The sequence below is a fragment of the Epinephelus moara genome, chromosome 19 (genome assembly GCF_006386435.1).
Source record: "Epinephelus moara isolate mb chromosome 19, YSFRI_EMoa_1.0, whole genome shotgun sequence".
NCBI classification, from domain to species: domain Eukaryota; kingdom Metazoa; phylum Chordata; class Actinopteri; order Perciformes; family Serranidae; genus Epinephelus; species Epinephelus moara.
The window spans coordinates 33780997-33803951 of NC_065524.1; the positions used below are offsets into that span (position 1 = coordinate 33780997).

Sequence of the window (22955 nt, forward strand, 5' to 3'; positions counted from 1 at the left end):
CAGATTTGGGTCTAGCAGCTACAAAGTCCCTGCGAACACACAGCCAGCGACTGCAACTGGGCCACAGTGTGCCAGGAATCTGTGCAGTCAATAAAACAGAGTGGTAGTTCCACTTAATAGTTTTTTGAGCCAAATGCAAATCAATTGCACAAAGACTGCTCTCAAGAAAACTCTGTATAGACCTGAGTAAATTACACAGTTAAGTCATTTTCTTGGAGCTTCCTGGAACGAGAATCAATGACAGTTTTATGGAGAGAGCAGCGTGTATGACGCACAGTCTCAGAGCTGTGTTTGTCTGAATGTGTTTGTGCTTCCGACCATATGCTGTGTACAGGCTGCAATGTAACTATATTTCAAAGCACATGAATGCTTGATGTGATTAAGGTCATTCACAGAAAAGTCAGTATCTTAAACAGATTAATGGCGCTCGAAATTTCTACAATTTCTACATCAAAAGAGGTGAAGGTTCTTCAAAATGATGACCATCTGGTTTTGTAATAAACTTGCCAAATCAGATCACTGTGCTTGCATGTGTGTTTGTTTGTACCTGTCTCTCGGAGTTTTCTCTGAGTGTTTCCAGAGTCTTCTCCAGCAAAGCCTTCTCCTTCATCAGGTCAGTACTGAGTGATTCAGCGCTGCGGAGAGACTCTCTGTCTGCCGTCAGCTCACTCCCCAGATGCTCCAACTGTAAACAACAATTTCAGTAACATTTTAACAAGATGCACCATCTTGATTGGACTTTAATGCTCTGGTGCAAGAATCCAAGATACAAGCACAGAATACATCACCTCATTCTGTCAAAACTCTGCAGACAAACACAAGTTACCATCAGATGCACATTAAATGAGACAGTTTCTGTTGTTCAGGTCTACCAGGAGTTGCATTCTCATTTTAATGTGTTTTGGCTCCAGTCACTCAGACATAAATTTCTCACTCTGGGTTTTCCCTTTGTGAGAGAAAAACACAATTTCATGCTTTTTTATTCAGAAGGCACAGAGAGAGGCTTATGTTTCTGAAAATAGCTGAGAGACTTCTCTTAGCGAGGGGCGCTCGGGTGTCAAAGACTGGGAAAGAAAAGGCAATGCAGGGCTGCCTGGATTTACAGCTTTGCTTTCATGCTCCTATCCACCCCTCTCTATACTCTCTCCTTCTTCCCCTTTTTTATTTCTCACTGTCGCTGTGTGAAAAGGTCTAAAGCCAAGTGCTGGGGTGATATATTAAGGAGGAGTGCTGGTCCAATATGCTAATCCTGGTGGTGAGGCTGATGAGGGGCAGAAAATTAAAGTGCAACCGAGGGACATTAAAAAAATATATCAAAAGAACTAAGAGGGTTAAGGTTGTTGCACACCAGGTCTGAAATTTTTGCATGTTTAAAAATAAATACGACTTTGTTTGTGTTAATTACACACAACTCCGGAAATGTTGTCCCTCACCAAAGTTTTTGAAATAGGTTTGATTTTCTGCATTTTATGCATCCGTCAAAAGCCTTGAGTTATTTGACCAAGAAAAAATGTGGCATAACATGCCGGACACACATCCACAACAAGAGAGAGGAACACAGTATCATTTCAACTCAGATAGCCTATTTTCAGCAGGTCAGACAGCAATATTCAGGTGGATGATAATGACGAGGAGAAGGATGTAATAGAGGACGAGGACCACACACAAACAGAGACAGAGCGGGGGACAGAGAGGGAGGACAGCTCAGCCCCTTTAGGCAGCTGTGGTGCCAAATGCAAGACACTGGGAGAGGGTGGCGGCAGCCTGGGTAGGTAACTCTAGTAGAGAGAAGCAAGGGAGCAAATGTGTCTTTACATTTTGGCTCATATTGTGAATTTTTGCAATTAATAATAGATAGATGGGAAAGTTAAATGAAGCCGAGGGGTGGTGAGAAAAGATATGTGGCCTCACTTAAAACAGTGACTGGTCTCTATTCTTATCTCTTCAAGAATGCCTTTTTGTCAACTTATTGTGGTTGGGCTAGTTTGTAATATGAAATTTCTATTGTATGACTATTTGTCCCTGTGTTCTGTGAGGTACATTGTTAAGTTTTTGTCTGCTGTTTTTATTTGTTTGTGTCTGTTTTTTTGTGATGGAGTGATGCTGTTCGTTTGTATATTGGTTGTGTTGTATGCAATCACCACCTGCATACACTGAGCTCAATGTCTAAATACAAAAAAGTGAAAAAAAAAGAAAAAGAAAATGATGAATAATTACTGTTAATAATAAGAAAGAAAGGTCAATAATAAAGAAAAGAAAAGAGAAAAATGTCCCCATTAAGAAGGGGTGGTGATTGGGTTAATAAAAAAAACAAAAAACATCGGACTCAGTGTGCAATGTTCCTTTGCGTAACTTGGTACATGGTGTGCAAAGGCCTTACCAATTAAATTTTATTTTTGATTATTATATGGAAATTGTTAACATGAGCATTAAATGGGACATTTGTATCATCTGCAATTAGTATGGGCAGAATGTTCTAAAAAAGCATATGGGAAATCATTGATGGAAACTTGAGCAGTGGACCAAGAACAGAGCCCTGGGGTACCCCTCGAAGGATAGGATCAGAAATAATCTTTTCCACTTTGAAGTACTGACGTCTATGATGTAAAAAAATAAACCATTCAAATATTTAATGGCTTAAAAGCATTTAAGAGATGTTACAGAGGGAATGTTAGAGGCGTGTTTCTGTGTAATTTTGCCACTGAGTCACCAAAAATACATCATATGTTTCTCTAGAACAAAAAAAAAATAGAAAATTACTTGCAACTGTCAAAAACCAAGTTCATTGCTTACCTTCTCTTTCAGTTTCTGGTTCTCCTGGTTGACTTTGGACAGTTTTGTCACTGTGTCCGGACCGCCTGCTCCTCTGAGCTCCTCCACAGTCTTCAGCAGGGTCTGGTTGTCTTTCTCCAGCTTCAACAGGCGGCTCGAGGTCAGCTCATTCACCTCCTCGCCCAGAGACTTCTGAGGGGCTGAGGCCATGACAGCAAGAAAATGTGGATTATTTATACATCACTGATTTAACAAATACCAACAAATAAATCAAAGTCCTGCTCAGATCTTTTTTGTGTTTGACGTAAAAAACCACAGAGAAATAAGTCCACTGAAAAATAAATAAACACGAGGCCCGAGGGTCTCACTAACAAAGGTCTTTAAAGTGCCTTTTTAACAAACACACAACACACAGTCTTTATCCAGATCCCTGGCTAGTTAAACCTCTTAACAGCTTTTATAATCCAAACGCACAGATTATCCTCCAAGAGCCACTGAATATTAATTACAGGTCTTAACCAAGTGGAAAGAAAACCCAGTGGAGGCTGGCAAATGCAGAAGGACCATGGGGGATGATGCCAGGGCCTAGAGCCAATAAGCAAAGCCTGATCTGTTGGCTGTCTGAAGCCTTCAACCTGGTCAACTCAGGTGACTGTCAGCTGCATGATATCACAGCCCAGCTCTTTGTTTTCCTTAAAACTCCTTTGTTCTGTTTTTTTAATTTTCAGTAAACATAGAAATTCATGTGCTCAGGTTTTAAAAAGATCCTTGGCTCCATCTTCTTCTTACCTTCAGTCAGTTCTGGTGTCTTGGATAGTTGCTCCAGCTCCCAGCCCAGGTGAAGAGACTCGTCCATGCTCTGTTTCTGGGCCATCTCAAGCACAAGGTTCTCCTCCAACAGCTCCTCCATACGTTTACGGTCCATGTCCCGCTCCTGGAGAGATAAAACAGTGTGTTGAGATGAACAACTACCCCTGTGCCTTTTACTCTGCCTACTACTGACCCTAATAGTTCTCTGGCACAAACACTCATCACACTGATCTTTAAACCAATCGTCTTACCATCTCCAGGTCATGGATCTTGGATTTGAGCTGCAGACTCTCTTTCTCCAGGAGGTGCAGTTTGTCAGAGCGTGTCCGGCTAGCATCCAGCTGCTCCTCCAACATGCTCTTAGTCTCCAACAGGACCTGGTTGTCCTCCTTCAGCTCCTACAGAAACAGTCACATGGGCAGAGAATACAAGTTAAACAATAAAGCATTGAGTGCAGCTAGTAAAAAAAGGTTTTGGAGATGTCCTTTCTAGAAAACTGGTATGATTGATTTCAATATCAGTATTATTACTAATAGCAGTATGATAAGTGTTGGAAATAAGTTTTACATTTGTGGAAAGACTTTGTGAAAAGAATTCCGTTAATGGGAACTATATGATGCTTAAGTATTCCAGGTGTGTCCTTAAACAAAAACTGTCTTCATGGTTTGAAGTAAGGCTCTGTGTTTGCAGCTGTGTACCTCAACTCTGGCCTTGTAAAACTCAATGTCGTGAAGTCTCTCCTTGTATCGGCACAGCTCGCTCTCCAGTTTGTCGACCCGGATCGCTTTCTCTCTGAGCGCGTCCAGCTCGTCCCGGTAGGCCCGAGCTGACCGTGCGTCCGACAGCAACTGGAAGCTCTGCAGGAGTAAGCAGCCAAATACAGAGCATGAGTATGTTGACATCTGTTTATGAGGAATAACATGAACAAAGGTCAAAAATCAAAAACTACAGATGTTGTTGCATGTCAGTGCACTGTAATCTTGTTTGACTGGTAGATTATCTATAAACAACTAACAGTCGTGCCTGTTAACATAAACAGATAAAGAACAGAACTCTCCAAACTGTCAATTATCACAAGCACGCATCTGCACACACACAAACACACACACACACGCACCCTCGCTCCATGCCCTGAACTCATCCACCTTGTTTACAGCATCCAGTTTGTTAGCTAGGCAGTCAGCTGCCGCCCACTCCAAATCACAAGCCATGTGAGGCTGCTGCTCGACCAAAGATAGCTCTAATAGCCCCTAATGAGCTAAGTCACTAGCTAGCTGATTAAAGCCTGGCAGCTCTGCAGACACAAAGTACTTAGAGAGATGAGAGAGCAGCAGGTGAAGGCGGGATGAAGTCATATGTTGTGTCACATATGTGTTGTGTAGGTGTACGAGGATGGCACCTCTTGCTGCAGCTTCTTGAGCTCCACTTCCATGTTCTCAAGCTCCTGCCTGGTGTCCAAAAGCTGCTCACTCTTCTCCTCCCTGAAATACAGAGAGAACTGATTTTAAAATAGAAAAAGGTCAGAGGATGTAACCTTGAGAGAGAAAGAACAGAAAGACTGACACAAGGTAAAGAAACAGATTTTTCTGTATCAAACAAAGCAAGAAAAATATGTTGGTTTTTTTCTGCTCTGTGACTAAAATTAAGCCGTACATTGAAAATCATGTGCCAGTTTTTTTAAGCGTGCATGCATGCGTGTGTACCAATTCAGAGTTTTAACAAGGACATTCCTTGAGGGCTGTTTCCGTTTCAAAGCTTGCAGCTAAATCGTTTAATGGCAGCGACCTATTGACATAGTTGCACAGAACAGTCACATTTTACATAATCTGCCTGAACAGCTTCATCATCTCAACTTTAAGTATTTTAGTTTCAGTGGGTTGGCATTTGATAATATTTTGTAATATCTTGCATAATAATCATTGCAATAAATCATGCAAGAGTTTACAGGTGCAGTGTGTAAGATTTAGAGGGATTTAGGGGGAATTAGTGGCTGCTAACCAAAGTGGCTGACGCAAAAACCTGAAAAAACAAATCACCTTTTCTACAGCCAGTGTTTGGTTTGTCCATTCTGGGCTGCTGTAGAAACATGGTGGTACAACATGGCATACTCCAAGGACCTGCTCTCTATGTAGATATAAACAGCTCATTCTAAGTGTGCTTTCAGACCTAGAGTTGTCTTGCTTTGGTCCGAGCTAGGCACTAATTTTGTCACAAAGTTGTATAATTGCCTAGAGTTGGTTTGTGTTCTCACGGCAGCATTTTCAAGCAGACCAGATCAAATGCCTTGCGCCAGAAAGCTGCTCTTGATTGGTCAGAATTTCCATGTGGGAAAAATCCAGGAAGTAAAGCAAACGTTGAAGAAGAGTACACTTGCAAGATAAATGTGACACTTTCTAATGTCACAATGGAGGGACAACTACGCAGGTTGATTTTAGCGCTGCTCATCGTGGACTATATTGCTGTCATTGTTCATTTTAGTCAAACCATACAGTTTGAAAACGAGGCGCGGCTCCAACTAGAAAACAATGTTTTGATGCATTGGATGTGCTGAATGTGCATATTAAGGCAGTACAGGAGGAGGTGCACATTAATAATCCTCCAGGACTGTAACATGCTCATGTTTAACCCAAACAATGTGTCATGTGACTGCAGTTGGTTCAGATCCAGGTCGGAACACCTTCTCACCACGACCGCACCAGAGTTCGTTTGTAACCAGACTGAGACCACCTCTTTAAAAGGTCTCAGTCCGGTTGTTTTGGTGCATACCTGAGTGTGATTGCTGTGTTCACACCTGCCCAAACGAACCGCACTTAGGGGGCAAACAAACTTGAGTTCGATTGAACCGAACCAAACAGGGCAGGTGTGAAAGCACCCTAAGGTAACAAAAATTAAACAATTCTTATTTTCAGGGGATCATACACTAAAGAAAACCTAATTATTATAATTAAATTTCTGCCAATATGTCCTCCTAAATCCTACACACTGGACCTTTAAAGCTGTAGCATCATAATTAAGTGACTTACATAGTCAGACTAAAGGTGAACTGAAGGGTTAAGTAAAAATATTAAAAGAAATCCCATGTTACTATTTGGAGGTCTGTATTTTCCAAGATATGAGAGATCACTTACAGGCACTACTTTCATTTTAATTTTTATAAGATTTAGTGTATAGCCTTCTCAATTTAGAAACTACTGTTAGCATTAAGCATAAATGGTCTTTGTTGGCAAGTTAGAAAAATAAGCAATTCACATGTTTATTTAAAGACATCACTAAACCCAATAACCCAGTTTATTTAAGTAAAAATAGTCAATTGTGTCTGGTATGTTTGAGTTGCTACGGTCAGGACACAATGTCTTTCCTGTGTCCTGCCTTGAATTCTGCTACTAATAAACAGCCTATTTCTTCTGGACATCTCACTCAACACAACACACAATGACAAACAGAGAGGGGAAAGACAGTGGTTAAAAACAACTGACGAAAACATAGTACCTTGTGACCACTTCAGGGGTAAACATATGCAAATCTGTCCCTGAGGCTCAAACCCCTCATCCCCCTTTATTCTAGAGAAACTTCCACCACAGATAAGATCGGAAAAGGAGAGAAGAAAGTTTTAGATCTGAGTGTGCAAGTGGCGCAAAACACAGAATTAAATATGTCATCCTTTCAGCCTTAATAGTAGGGTCTGGCTATCTGCTATCTAACACTCTGCTGTATCCGTTTGTTTAAGTGACGGCAAAATAAGGCAGCCTGACATTTGCTGTCTGTGTGAGTTTGTGTGTGTGTGCAAATTCTCCAGGCTCCTGCCATAGACGGAGAATGTGTCACACCGCTTTGAAGGAAACCACCGCATTCCTGAGATGCTGCTCTGTGTGTGTGTGCACGCATGACACCGCTCCACTGAACATCTGATGGCCTATTTGATTACAGCTCTCTGGAGACTCACGGTGCATCTCAATAAGGGAAAAGGCGTCCTTCTATTCTTCTTCTTCTCTTTCATTTATCCCCTCCTTCCACCCACAGCTGACAGTATTTGGGAAGTTGGAGTGGATACACAGGCAGGATGTTCCTTCACCCGTCTCTGTTTTGGTTTCATCAGTTCACCCCCCTCCACCTCCTGCGGCCCCTCCCCTTCCACTCCAACAACAACCCCCCCCCTTCCCCAAATCACAAACACCTGTCAACTCTAGCATGGCAGATTAGCTTTGGGCTCATATTATGGATGCAGCTGGCTCTGCTGCTTATGTTAATGGTTTTACACGCGCTGCATCTGCGCAGGCACAGACACAAACACTTGTATGCACGGTTTGAAAAGCAAAGAGACAAAGGCAACCTTTATTCCAGTCTACATGTCTCACTGGTGTCTTCCTCATCCTAATCTAAATATTTCTGTAACCCTACATCTTGGCCCTATCTGAAAAACAGATCCTTGTCTTTCTGAGAAACAACAAAAAGTATTTTTAACACAATAAATTCCATTACATATATATACACTATCACATGGAAATGGCTAACTTCTGTCTCCACATTTCATCTGTAATATTTTGAACTGTTTCTTGACTATAACAGCATGACAAGTAACGAAGAAATGGAGGCTGTAAGAGTTGTAAGAACCACGTAGTCTTCCTGCCTTGTAATTTGTGGCCGGGAATGTAAGAGCCACTTAAGCACACATATATATATCTATATTTATATTTGGTAAAAACATCTGTGTTGGTATGACATACCATATAGGTTCTGATATTATTTTAGTTTACTCAACAGACTCTTTACATTTTGAATAGTGTACAGGAGTGGACTATGAAAAGGTCATGTTTATATTTGCTGTTATTTCTGTGTTAGAATAAAGGTATAAATTATAGGCAACAGGTATCGTGCCATAAGGCTGTTTAGTGAACATGGCAAAAAAGAGACGAGTACAACGCTGCCCTTGGAAGATGATGTGAAGTCTATGTAGGCGTGGTAGGTTCGCAATAAGTTTTTGACTGTGTAACCAGTGTTATAGTGTGTAATAACATGTAATATGTGGGAGTATATAGGAATAGGACATAAAATTGGAAGTGGACTGGGAGAGATTTAAGTCAGAGGGACTTCACCTGACACTTCTGTGATCTAAAATAAATCTTGTACAAGTTTTCCCTGCCTCATGAGTGCCTCAGGTCTATACAGAAAGGAACTCGAGCAAGAGTCAAAATGGAGATACCTTACAGACTTAAGGCGAAAACACAGCTGCACCGAATACAGCGCATCAAAAAATACGCCCCTATTATTTTCTACACACAACCCCATATTGGTGGCGGCTAGACTCACATCAGCTTTCCTGGACGCACTGAGAAAATATCAGGAGTTAAACGACCCACAATCCCATCATTATAAAGTCAAAGGCCTAAAAGATATTGCCTTGCTAGTCACAGGTCTGGAGATCAGTTCTTAAGGTGAGAAATCAAGTTTAATTACGGGCTGTCCACACATGATTTTTAGCTAATGCATAGGCAGAAGGGGTACAGATCTTTCAGTAAAAGTAGTAATAACTTTGTGTGGTTGGCTGTTGACGAGCTGCAGTGTAACGAATTCTGTGCGTGCTAGGGGCTGTGCCAACAGTGTGTTTTTAGCTTTGGTGACTAGGAACTTGGGCATGTTAAACGGCTACTGTACCTGTTCTCTTAAATAAAGAAATTAAACAAACAACCAAAAAATAATAATAATAATAATAATCAAACAGGATGAATAATAAAAAAAAAATCAATTTCATTAACATTCTGATCTTCAACATTTAATTTTACAATTAACAAAAAATGTATTCAACAACATGTGTTGACTTAATGAGGATATAAAAACAGCAGACTGGTTTAATATTCTCTCCATCAGTCTGGAACATAATGTGCACATTAAGTTTGGTTTGTAACCAATTCCAGCATGACAGAACATTCCTGCCTTTCAGCTCACTGAGTTAGTCAGGATTTGTAGCAGTTAATGATCTACTGGTATTCAGGCTGCATTGGCTGGTTAAAGACAAACTCTGAAATGGGTGATGATTTGCCGTTGCTACAATTCTGTTTCTCAGTTCAGTTTGTTTCTTATCAACTTACAGTTCACTCGTCCAACAGAAAACAATGCTTGACAATACTTCAGTTGTTGCTGATTAGTTGGATTACTAACAAATACTGTCATATTTCAGATCCAAACAACTCAAATAAATAATGCATCTTCCATCTGAAACTGCAGCCTAAATTGTACATTTCCACTGTTACCAGTTTATTAGGTACACCTAGCAACACTAATGCAGTCTGACACAACAATCCTGCAGTAAATTCGACCTTCATGAAGGTTATAATGTAACTGGTGCTGCAAAATACATAGATGTTTCTGTAATTTAGCCTCATTGATATAAATGGGGTGGACAAAATAATAGAAACACCTATGATCATCCATCCATCCATTTTCATCCGTTTATTCAGGGCTGGCTCGAAGGGGCAGCAGGCCAAGCAAAGCACCCCAGACGTCCCTCTCCCCAGCAACACTTTCCAGCTCCTCCTGGAGGACCCCAAGGTGTTCCCAGGATAAAAGAGATATGTAATCCCTCCAGCATGTTCTGGGTCTGCCCCAGGGCCTCCTACCAGTGAGACCTGCCCGAAACACCTCTAACAGGAGGTGCCTGGGAGGCATCCTGATCAGATGCCCGAACCACCTCAACTGACCCCTTTCGACGTGAAGGAGCAACGGCTCTACTCCGAGCTCCTCACCCTATCTCTAGGGCTGAACCCAGACACCCCACAGAGAAAACTCATTTCGTCCGCTTGTATCCACGAGCTCATTCTTTCGGTCACTACCCAGAGCTCATGACCATAGGTGAGGGTTGGGAAGTCGATGGACCGGTAAATCGAAAGCTTCGCCTTCTGGCTCAGCTCCCTCTTACTGCGACAGACCTAAAATGACCATTATGACCTCTCTAAAATAGTTTCAACAAAACTGAGCATGATAAACTTCATGAAGGTTGCATTTATTGCAGGAATGCTGTTCTAGACCGCATTAGTTTAGCTAGGTATACCTACTGAACCATCAACTGAGTATATTTAATATTTTGAAATAACCCTGAATGTGCTGTAAAGGAAGAACCAGTAGAATGCATCTATATTTAAAGCTAAGTGACTATTAGAGGCAGATGAATGGAAGCAGTACAAAAGACTCATTGAAAAAGCAGCTCTAGATACGACTCTAAATGTGTGTCATAAACTCAGTGTGTGTCTGAGCTTGAACTGCAGGAGCAAGAGCAGCCAAGATGCAACAGAAACATTAACAAACAGACCACTATGGGAACCATAAACCCCCCGGCTCTGACCTGATCTCCTTCAGACACACACACAAACACACAGTAAAGACACGCATCTACATTTGTATGCAGAAACAATATCTGTGCATGTGCATGCACCCAGACACAACAAACGCTCTCCTCTTCTGCCTCAGAGAAAATAACTGCGATCATGTGACCACGCCACATCAGCGCAGACTGACTTGAAGCCCTTTTTGTCCCTCCTCTGTCCATTCACAGCAACAAGCAAACAATACCATGGAGACCAACAAACAAAATATCTCATTGGCTTGTCAGGTGATGTTTTGTGGCCCTATTTAGGTCTACTGAAGAAATCGCCATAATGTAGGTCAAGATGTAAAAGGGACATGTCTGCAGTGATGAATGTTGACCCGTTTCAGCATGAGAACCACAATGAATGAGTTTAGGCTCAAGGAGAAATGCTTTTTACTCTTTTCATGTGACCCAGCAGAGGGTGACCTGCACTTCTTTCTGAGCTACAACCAGCTGTTAAAGAACCATAATTCTTGGTTGCATTTTGCCCTCACACACGGCCCTGTCTGTTGGATAAAACAGGCAGAATGATATAGCATCTCTAGGAGCTATAATCAGTGTAGAGATGACTCCCTAAGGTGATGCATGCTCCCCTAGTGTGGAAATCAGATCCACTCAAGTGCACAAATGATCACCTTGGAGGAACTACACATTATCAGACCATCATTGAAATCTAATCCAAGAATAGCTTCAGTGGGGACTTAATCGTGAATACACTGCGTCAAAGAAGGATAGACTGTGAAGTATACAACACCTCTTAACCTTCTACCAACAAAAACGTTTTTGTCAAAGCATTCAGTATCAACATCAACCTCATGACGCCAGCCAGTCTGATAGATCAGATGTTTGTGCAACATTTTGAATGCTTCCCCTTGTCGGGACGTGCTCCCTTTCTTGTAACTGGTCTGTGTTGACCATTAAGCCTTTGTCTGGCCAGGGATTATAGCACTTTAAAGGAAGCTCTATTATTCATAGGCAGAATTTAAAAGGCCTCACCAAGGTTTGTGAGATAGGGTTTACTTGTGTGTGTGGTGCAGTATGACATCACAACAGCCTCATCCTAAGTGAGTAATAGAGATGTAATGAGGAAATGGTCTCCATGACTCTTCCTCTCTGCATTGTCATTGTTGTTCTTTATCAGGTTTGAGGCCTGAATGCATTCATTAAACTACAAATAACAACTACAGTGAGAGCATAAACCCACAGACCCCAGTTTAAAATGTGTCTCAGGTGATCCCATCATAAGTTGACATCACTAAATACAAGAGTAAACCATCAAGACAAATTCTGATCCGATCAATCAAAACACTTGCAGAGGTGGTCTGGGATGGATTTGACCCCATATCTTTTGTAGTGTAAACGCTAATGTGTCCTGATATGTCCCTGACAGGAAAATTCGTCATCAATGTGCGTAGTGGTTGTTTTGTGACAGCGTGCTAGTGCTCTACGACTGCACATTTTACGACAAGTTGTTACGACAAAGGGTTGCATAGCCGTCTATCCTTTTGCCCCATGGAAGGAGACGTGTTGGATTCTGCTGACACCCTACCTCCAGCTGCTCTGACACAACCGCTAACATGACAGGCGAGAGTGTAGACCTTTGACCTTCTATTGTAAGTGATGTAGGCAGCAACAAAGTCTGAACACAAGTGATCAGCTGGAAACCTTGGAGGCGCATGATAGAGACAGGTGCGAACGGCGGTGTGTCTCAGCTGTCCACTTGTGTTTGGATCACCGAAACGCATTTTAAAACCAAGCATAAAAAGGGTCATAGTGATTACCCATCAGGAAGAAGCCTTTCTGTAACCTAAAACTTCAATACCTTGTCATTATTTTTTGTTCAAAGGATGTAACTAGTCAGGTCTCCAAACAGTCAAAGACACCACCCAATGCAACAGGTCCAACTATGCCAAAAACAGGGCATCCCCATTGCTTGAGGGTTAAGACTGCAACCATGAACAACCCCTGGTTCAGTCCGGGCCAGGGACGTTTGTTGTACCTCTCTTGCTCCATCGTTTCCAGTCACCTCTCTACTATCGCTACCTATTTAAAGGCATAAAATAATAAATAACTATGCCAAAAGAAGGACAATGATACAGCCACTGACAGATCATGAAACACATCTCTTCAAATTCATGCTGAGGAAGTTCCATAACCATTGAGTATAGACACAGTGAACTGTGTTTTCAAACACTCATGACAAATGCCTCGATTCCTTTTGACATCAAAAGGAGTACAAGCCCAAACCAAGAGGACCTGACATCATCATCATGACTTGGCCAATTACGATATGGGACTCTGAGTTCCCAGTTCAACACATGACAGTAAAAGAAGTAAAAATGGGAACTACAGTAGCAAAAAAAATTAGGGTGAATTGTTACCGTCCAATTCCAGCAAATGACCTTGTTGTATGTGGTTCTTGAGCTCGTCTGTGACTAACTACGGACGTATAGTTCCTGTTTTTCTGCATTCTGTCTCCTTTGCCCAAGTTCAGTATGTTTTTATCGGGCTGATAAAGCTGTTGCACTTACAGTTCCTGTCGAAGCCGTCTGATCTTGGCCTTGGCGTCGGCCAGCTCCACAGAGAGGTGCTGTCGGCTTTCGGTCCTCCTCATACTGGGGGAGTCACCAGGAGACTGGGTGGGACAGGGAGCCAGTGGGGACAGCTGCACACAGTCTCTCTCCTGGGTTAACTCCACTATAGTCTGCATGGAAACAGGGGAAGAGAGGGCAGGAAGTGAGACTTCTCAGGGTGTCTACAGGTATGAACAAGTTAAATTTAAGACTTTTAAAGACCTTTTAAATTCCACCTTAAATGAAATTTAAGACCTAACTTGCGATGGAAACACACACCAAAAGCGAAAATATACTCTTTCTAAGTAAACACATTGATGTCAGTTCAAAGTGAACAGTAAAAATGTGCTTATGGCTCTGCATGTGCGATTCCACCACCCTGATCCCCATTTTACCACATTTGAAACGACATACAGCGCAGTTTGCTTCATAAACACTTCCAGACTCTGGCTTTAAACACTACAAGTAATTGTTGTTAATCTTTTAAGCTATTTGTCCTTACACTTGCATTTTTCAATTTTTCGACACCTTGCAAGGTCCTAGTTTAACGATGCAGACTCACTGTGTGATCTATGTGTGTGAGGGGGCAAAAATAGGGGCATTGCACACATACAGGTGGTGTGTTGAAGTACGTGACCACATCCAATATTGTTTCCCTCCTGTTAGAATTATGTTTCTTATAGCACCAACACCACACATTACAAGGTGACGTGACTAAACAACATTTAAGACCCATCTGAATTTAACACAATTTAATACTTTAAGGTCTTTTATTAGCAAATGTGCATTTAAGACATTTTAAGACTTTTTAAGGACCCCCAGCCACCCTGCTTCTAGCTATGTGTGAGTGGCCAATAATAGAAGTCAGGCTGTGGGAGTTCACACTTGACTCCTTAAAGTGTGGTCTTCAGAAGAAAGGACACTACAAAAAATATTTATAATTTTGAATCTGTATTCAGGAGAATTTGTGCTATTCTTCCAGTGTTGTTATTTTCTGCAACAGCGTGAGTACGAAGAAGGATTCAACGACTCAACTGTCATAGACTAGAAACAAAGAGGAGAGTGGATCCATGGATCCCCCTGAAGCATCCCCACCACCCGAAACTAGAACACAGGCATTAGGGCAAAAAGCACATCCACAGTCCCACACACAGCCGATTTTGATCAAGTGCCCGTGACAGGAAATGGGATTTTAATTGAGAGCGGCTGGACTACACAGTGATAATCTGGAGGCTATTAGAACCCCTGACACACACACACGCATACACACACACACACACACACACACACACACACAAAGATCGGCCTTATCAGTCGTGGGCATCTGCACCCTATGGGTTGGAAACTCATTTAATGACGCATATACTCTAAGTGAAACACACACACACACACACACACACACACACACACACACACACCCTCTGTCCATGAGACAGTTAACAGTTTCAACCCTTCCTTCCTGAGGCTGCTCTTTTGTGGTAACGACAAAAAAGGGAAAAGTTTCCACATAACCCTGACTAGAAGTCGTTCTGTTCGCAGAACTGTAACAGACATCCACAAACACGAATCTGCTCACGACAACCTCCCCTTCCCCCCACACCCATAGAACGAGAAAAGAAAAACACACAAGATGTACCATACTTTCCTAGTTGTACCTTGCTCTGCCCTGTTAACTGTACTTGTTTATCGGCTATTGTTGCTTCAGGGATTTTCCAACACGGCTCAATACATCCACACACACAAAAAGTGTGTATGTCATTACCTCCAGCTGTGTGTCCCTCTCATCCACCAGGCGTTTGAGGTGGAAAGCCAGGTTTCTGGAGAGGCTGTCCAGGTCCTCAGGAGGCATCTCCCCACTTTCCAACCACTGCAGGTCCACCACGTTCTCTTGATTATGAGTCACCTAAAATCCCAAACATCACTAACCATCACTGCCTTCAAATTTTGCATTGTTTACATGCTACTAGTACATTTTTTTCCCAAAAGTTTAAACTACTCGCCACCCAAAAGAGGTCTAAGAGCTGATATATCTCAGTTCTCTCCAGTTTTGTTTACTATAGAAGGAAAATACCTCTTGGATGTGGGATGCGATGGCAGCTTTGGTGTCAAAGTCCAGAGTCTGGATACGCTCAATGTACTCTTCCTTCTTCTCGCACTGTAAACAGAAGTGGGAGGGAGAAGAGATGGAGAAAGAGAAAGACATGTTAAAGAGTTTTGCGTGGTTTATACCTGCTGTAGTGTCCCCAGCACGAGTTTTGCATGCCAGAAGTTTTTGTAACTGGGCGCTCACTGTGGTTTTCAGCTCTACAGGAACACCTTTGAGGGAAGACTGGCCATGCAGGTTCACCTGTGCAGACATTTCTAATGATTTTCAATACTGACTCCTCATCAAGAGACCACGGAAACAGTCAGATGGTCTTCAGTTATTGGAAAAAAATGGCCACTGAACTGGGAAGAGGCTTTTTGCTGCAGTGTGAAAGAACATGAGAGATTGCAGAGCTAAAAAACGGCCTCATGGAAAAGAGTTGCAACTCGGGGGAAACAAAGCAGTATAAAATAATTTCGACTAGAGGTAAGACAGATTTGTAATTACAGTAAACAAATGTAATGTTCAGCGGTACGTCGGTGTTCGCTACAGTTGCCAAACAGCCTATATTTCCAGTAACGTTCTTCTGATAACAATTGTTGACTTCTTGTTTATCCACAGAATATTTTGTTTGTTTGCTGCCTAGCGTTTTGGAGCATATTGCAACGAACAACGCGTTCAAAAATGCTTCTGTGCATGCTCATAGCTCGCACAGCATCTACGGAGGCCCACACCACAGTGTCTCACACTAGTATAAACTAAGCTTTCAGTGGGTTGGGGGTCAACTGAAGGTTAGTAGACCAACACTGCACACCCAAGGCAGGAGCTGCTCTGATGCATGCCAAGAAGGAGTAGTTGTGTAGTCTCCAAATGCAAGTTTATCTTCTGGATCAGACAAAGATCATTTTCCTGTCTTGCTGGCAGAAGATCAGATAAGAACAAGACACTGAAAAAGAACTTACATCTGTAGTGTACAGTGTGCCAGTTCTTACTCAGTACCAAGTCCTGCTGTGCTGAATGCCAGCTTCAAGTCGACACAATATGAAGTCAGAGTAACTCGCATGACCGAATGAACTATGGCATCCTTTTGCTAAAACAATTGAGCTGGTGAAAGGTCAATGGCCTTGTCTGAAATGCAGTGAGTAAGAGCTGAATGGGGCTTTGTCGCAAGACAGGAAAGGTCTGCCACGCCATTTATTACAAAGCATTAGCTGTTCAAAAGAGTTGAATTCGTTTTATCAAAGGGAGCAAATAGCTGTAATCAGGGGAGGCTGAAGTAAAGGCAGACTTTTTCCAAAATTAGTCAGGCTTTGGAATTAAATTGCTACAAGACGAGCAATAAAAGTAATGAACATTTCTGCAAGTAGCTCAGTTGAAGACCTGAAGATCACAGGGTTGGATCATTTATAGCACCTATATATTGATTTCCACCTGTTATGAACTTGCTTGGTTTCTGCTCCTCAAAACCTGAATTACACATGTGAAGTGTGTGAGTGTTTCAGTGGACTAAAATGTGCTCTTACCTGGACAGCGCAGCCGAGTAGCAGCAGCAAAAGTTTCTTCATCTCCTCCAGACCTTGCTCTAAAGAAAAAAAAAAGATACAGAGTATTGTGACAACAGCAAAACCACTTAAAGTATGTCTGCATCAGACGCCCAACAAAATGACACTCAAAACCAAACAACAAACAATTTGCAACCATTAAACTCGTCTAGTTTCTGCTTTGTCTCGCCTGGCATGCTGTTCAATCAGCCTTTACGGTTTAAGGAGCAAAAACACACAGAGGTTAATCTATTGATAAGATGTTTCACTGACAGCTGTAGGCACCAATGCCTCGAGCACTTCCCCACAAAATGAGAGATCAGGTGACTGATGCAGAGTGATGACTATCATGATTATACGTGTGAAGCCTTTCTTTATAACAAAGTCTTATTAAGTGTTTTGTTAGAAAACATTTTTTTTCAATTTGAGCTATAAAATAGTTACGGCAGCTGTTTCTGAGGCAGATGGGGTCTTACTCATCTGCCTGCCCTGACACATGTTCAAATTTATTTTCCTTTAATAAACAAATCAAGAGTTAGTCGGTCACAGTTGAGGTGCCACTTTGGAAAAATCCTCCATCTAGCCCACATTAATTTGGGCGTACCAATTAACTAAATCCTCAGGTTGTTACAGTTTCCCACTAATAAACCCCCCCCCCTCTAGCTGCCACAATGTTTTCCACAGTGCAGAGAGCTGGCAGGATGAACTTCCACATGTCAGGACATATTGACAGAAACTGCTGAAACCCACAAACAGCTGTTAGCGTGCTCAACAGGCCTGAGCTCATCTGTGGGATTTGTTACTGAACAACAAGTAAACCAGGTGGTGTGACCCTGACTAAGTGGTATGGTATATGCAAGTTGTGTATCTGTGTCTATGTATTTTCCCTGTTTGGTGCAGTGTGTGTTTGTGTGATAAGCCAGCCCATTATGTGGCCCAGGGGGTAGCGAGTGCTAACACTGTCTGACTCTCATAATAATAAATCCAGATTAGTGGCAGCATGTTTTCGGTGTCGGGTGGTCTCAGTTTAATGAGCCAATCATCACAGCAGGAACAGCTAAATGGCAGCCGTATAGGAAGACAACTCTGATCTACGACTTTACACTTTGTTGGACTTCCCACGTTATTTTAAATGCAAATCAAATAAGTAGATAATAAAGCTACATCTCAGTATCATCGCAAATTATAGATGAATCTTCTAAGAAACAAAATAACTGGAGAAAGGAGTCTGTCTGTGAGCTGCAAACAGACGACCAAGCTGTTCCTTTGGGAGAGCTCAGTGCGCCAATAACAGAGGATCTGTCCATCAATTTCACAGAATTCTCCTGACCACCAAATCAATCTCCTTCCTCTCATTTCTCTTGGCTCAATAGAGACACACAAGTCAATGTGTCAGTGAGGAATCAAGACCTCAATGTGGCAGGTTAAATCTTCATCTTTTAAAATGTAAGTTCCGCATTTTTCAACATGGACCCAATTTTACCATGCTCTTGTGTCTGAGTGACTAATGGGAAATACAATTTTTGAAATTGGCTGAACCAGGCTGCAGTGTAACCATTGTGGGCATGCTCACAATATCAATTTACGTCCACTAAAAGTGCTTGTTTTTGCTACTGACATGTTCAGATTATTGTTTTAAGTGTCTGACAATTTACATGAAGGATCCCTTCAGTCATAGACCTTTATTTACAGAGTAAGATCATTTTTGTTTGACCAGAAACAGCCCTAAAATCACCAATGCCAAACCCACCAGACTCCACTAGAATAAGCAGTAATTTTAGTGTGCATGGAGCCAGCATATTTTCACATCTAATTGGGTGAGTTTATTTCAACCAAACCAAAGTCGTGATTCTTGGAACAGTGGAAAGATGAATAAAGATATTCTGTCTGAGTTTTGTTTCTGTTGACGTTAAATGAAGTGTGTTTCCCAATGATAAAATTACACTTGATTTAAATGGAGTGTGGTGGGTTTGGCGATAGGATTTTACTCTTAAACAAAAAGGTCTGTCTCTGTAGACCAATATTATCAACCAATATACTTATGGCAATTAATATTTGATCTTAGGCCCAAGCCAGGAGTTTAAAGGACAGACCAACACTGATAAGGGAAGGAAACCTGCTGCTGTTGCTCTCTGGACTGAACTTTCATGCTGTATTTTGGCCACGGTTCAACCAGTGATGTCATAGCAGGTTGCTTTTCCTTCCAGCTGGTGGAAACTAAAGCTCTGCAGCAGCCTTTTTCCTCTGCATGTGAGTTCACTGTTGATTTACCCATTAAGACTGGCTGTCGGGATGTTTCTGTCATGATACGGAAATTCAGCCGTAATCTCATTTGCTCTGCAGTGCAGCCAAGGAGAGACAGTGAATTCTGTTATTCTAGGTCTCAGGCAAAATTTCCAGCTACAGCTAAATTAATGTAAAGAAAACATTTACTTTTTGCTCACAGGGTCTTGCGCTGCACTGCAGTGTGTATTGGTAATCAGTACCCTCTAACAGAAGTGCTTTATGGAAGGTGAAAGGGCATCTAACAATTTCCACCCACACTATTCTGACATTGGAGCTATGTCCTACAACTTGTATGATTTTCCCAAGATGACAATCAATCACTTTAGTTATTCTTTGCCAAACTACCTGTCAATTTTTGTGTGTTCAACCACGTGTAACACGATGAATGGCTGAATTTAAAAGTGTGTATCATGATCCCAACATTTCAAAGATTATCACATCACTTCTCTCTATGACGGCAGACATGTCACCCCACCGTTAGCCCTGTTTCCACCAAACACTTTCGGTAAGGTACCTTAGGAACCAACAGTAACCCTTCAGACATGGTACCTAGACCCTAGCGTTTCCACTGCAAACAGTCCTCTTTCATGTGGGCGGGGTTGTTGTCACTCACTGCTCCGTCCAGCACTCACTGTATTTCCTCCTTTATCAGTCTGCACCTCGTTTATCGTCCACAGAACGAGGCTGCACACCAACATTTTCAGAACAAAATAGAACAGGCTGCAGTGAGAGTCTCTCTCCATGGGGTATTTAAAAATAGCAGCTTTGTGCATTTAGTCCTTCTCAGGCAAGCTCAGGGGTTTAGTGTTGCAGGAGTCTACAGGAACGAAGCTCCACGACATCCACGCCACTTTTTTTTTCTTCAAGTGAGGATTGGGATATATGCAGTTCACGCAATCCAGTCATAATCAATATATATTATTAAGATCCACTCATTACTAGAAGTGTATGTCATCCAATAGAGACAATAAAACCTAAAGTAATGGTCAAAGTTGTCAGTGAAATTTAAGGTGTAATGATGGATTTACACGGTCAACTCATACATTGAGTAAGCTTCAAAACTCAACTAATTGACCGTCCGCTACTGACCAGTCCACAGACTGCAGTGTTCACAGCTCCACCTTTTAGCACCAGATCAGAGTGCTAGGTACCCCAACAGAGGGGGGACCAAAAACGCGGATGGTAAGGAATGTTTCCATTTGTACTATCCACAACTTTCCACAGTGGAAAATCATACCGAACTGAACTTTACCTAATTGTACTGCCTGGTGGAAACAGGGCTTTTGAGTGTATAGTCACACTTTTGCCTCCCACCATTGTCAGACATCAAACTAGCATACCCATGCCTTCATGATGTCCTCCCCTGCAACAGCTGTAACTAAATTGATTAAGTAACTGCACCTGCAGAGGACTGATTGTACCAAGAAGGATGACGGCCGATAAAACTTAATTCTTACAGCTGCAGAGCTTAATGGTACATTATTAAAGCCATAAGAACCCATTCTAGCCAGGGAAGGGATTTAGCTCAGCAAATCTACTGAAGCAACGTAGGAAAGATAAGGACCCTCACAGGATAAATAATTTATACAGCTAGAGAGGGGCGAGCATGAGGGAGAAATGGTAAGAGGCAGAGATGAAAGGGAGAGAGACAAAAGAGGGAAAGCACCACAGAGCACAGGCAACACAAACACAGGGGAGGGATATAGAAATAGAGAAACCAAGGGAGAGAAAGAGAGCAAAAGGAAGGCAAAGAGGCAGGGTTGAAAATAGAAAAGAGAAATCTCCCTCCAGCAGCAGCAGCAAGAGGGCTTCAAGGAGGCGTAACTGTCTCTCTGCTCGCCGCATCATCTCTCCCTCCCTCCCTTCTCACACATGCTCACTTCATCCATCCATCCATCCATTTATTCTCTGCAACATGCATCCACCCTTCCTTCCTTCCTTCCTTCAACATTGTTACAAATCATCTGCACCTCATGAGTGTTTGCATTTACTCATCTCGCCTTCCTTTTTCACCTCCTGTCCTTCCCCCCGCTTTATCCTCCTAGCAGGAAACAAGAGGTCTGACGGACAGTGACTAACCCTTCTTCCTGCGATGCCATTGTTAATCTGTGTGCGAGGATGTGAGTGAATAAGAAGAAAAATATATATATGTAGCTGTGTGTGTGTGCAGTCAGTTACTACAACCTGATCTTCTGCCACGATGAATAGATTCATTCAGGACCCGATGACTTGCATGTCAGGGTTGAAACTGGTACAAGCAATCTGATATTGCTTTGACGGCATGCCAGAGTTTATTCAGCCCATCTCACTGAAGCAGAGGACAGAGTTGGCTGAACCTTATTCCGAGATTATTTCAGAGCATTTGTGCTTTATAGGACGAGATAGTGTCAGAGACAGACAGCACGGAGCTGAGGTCAGTGTCATGACCAACAGTGCACGCTACACAGTCTGACTCAGGGCTGAGTGATATGGCCTGTAAATAAAATTGCAATTTTTTTAGGCTATATCACAATACACAAAATATACTTCAATATTCTGAAAAATCCTCTAAATTACTGCAGACGACTAAAAGAGTAAGTAAACTACTGCTATAGCAAAGTTAAATAAAGTAAGGTCCCAATAAAGTTCAAGTATTGTTAGAATAAAGTTAAATGAAATACTGATATAACAAAGTTAAATGCAGTGCTGTTACAGTAAAGTTAAATAAAAGTACTGTTATAATTAAAAGCATCAAAGCGGAACCACTGGTGCTTTTGTTCTGAAACACCCACTCATCTTGAGCAGGAAGTGTTGATGTTTTTGCTATGAACTTGAAGCTTCCCCTCAAAAGTTAGACGTTAGCAGTAGGTGCAAAGTTAAGCCGTGACAGCAATGCCGTTAAACATGAGGATTTATTTATTGTGAGTGGAAAACAAACTACCAGCTCTCCAATTCATATGTTTAGGATATTTGCAAGTTGCAGTGGTGCTCCATGGTCGCAAAATGCCACTAGACAGTCATGGCCTGGAGTCCTGCAGATACAAAGGCACACGATCACACGATTGTGTCTGTGAGAGAAAGAGCCATAGGAGAGAGCCGGGAAACTGAAGCGCCAAAGCCAGTCTCATTCCAACGGCTTAAAAAAATGACGTGAGAATTTATACTTGATTATTCATTTCACGTGGAACAAGCCACGTACTGTAATTTATATGATGATCTTAAAAAGAAAAATGATAAAATACAAAAAAGTAGAATCACTGCCTTGTAGCTGTACGCCTCCGCGCAGTAGTCCAGTTCCACTTATACTTTACATCCACATCTGCGAAAACATGGATGCTTCACACACATCTTCAACCCGGCAGCACATAAGATCTATACGACTAGCACAGTTTCAAAGTGAGAATCCAAGATTAGTCACCAATTCAGTATCTGACCAAATGTCTCTCCTTCTGTTCCTGAGATTCAATTAAAAGCCAAAAAAGTTTTTTTTTCCCCCAGAATATGACGTCACAGTGAAGTTGACCTTTGACCTTTCTGATATATAATGT

General features: G+C 42.0%; 1 protein-coding gene across 7 annotated transcripts in view; it reads right to left on the reverse strand.

The window, feature by feature from the left end:
- LOC126406541 (girdin-like) overlaps nt 1-22955 on the reverse strand; it is a 97057-nt gene that overhangs the window by 31304 nt on the left and 42798 nt on the right. For all 7 annotated transcript variants that reach the window (XR_007571715.1, XM_050070867.1, XM_050070865.1 and 4 more), the window contains exons 5-14: nt 17125-17183; nt 15587-15670; nt 15278-15418; nt 13474-13646; nt 4982-5063; nt 4281-4439; nt 3834-3980; nt 3562-3706; nt 2794-2972; nt 548-685 (exon numbers count right to left, since the gene is read on the reverse strand). Coding sequence is in view for 6 of the 7 variants with exons in the window: in XM_050070867.1 (XP_049926824.1) it covers nt 548-685; nt 2794-2972; nt 3562-3706; nt 3834-3980; nt 4281-4439; nt 4982-5063; nt 13474-13646; nt 15278-15418; nt 15587-15670; nt 17125-17183 (1307 nt within the window). In the remaining variant the exon portion in view is untranslated. The remainder of the gene's footprint in view (nt 1-547; nt 686-2793; nt 2973-3561; nt 3707-3833; nt 3981-4280; nt 4440-4981; nt 5064-13473; nt 13647-15277; nt 15419-15586; nt 15671-17124; nt 17184-22955) is intronic.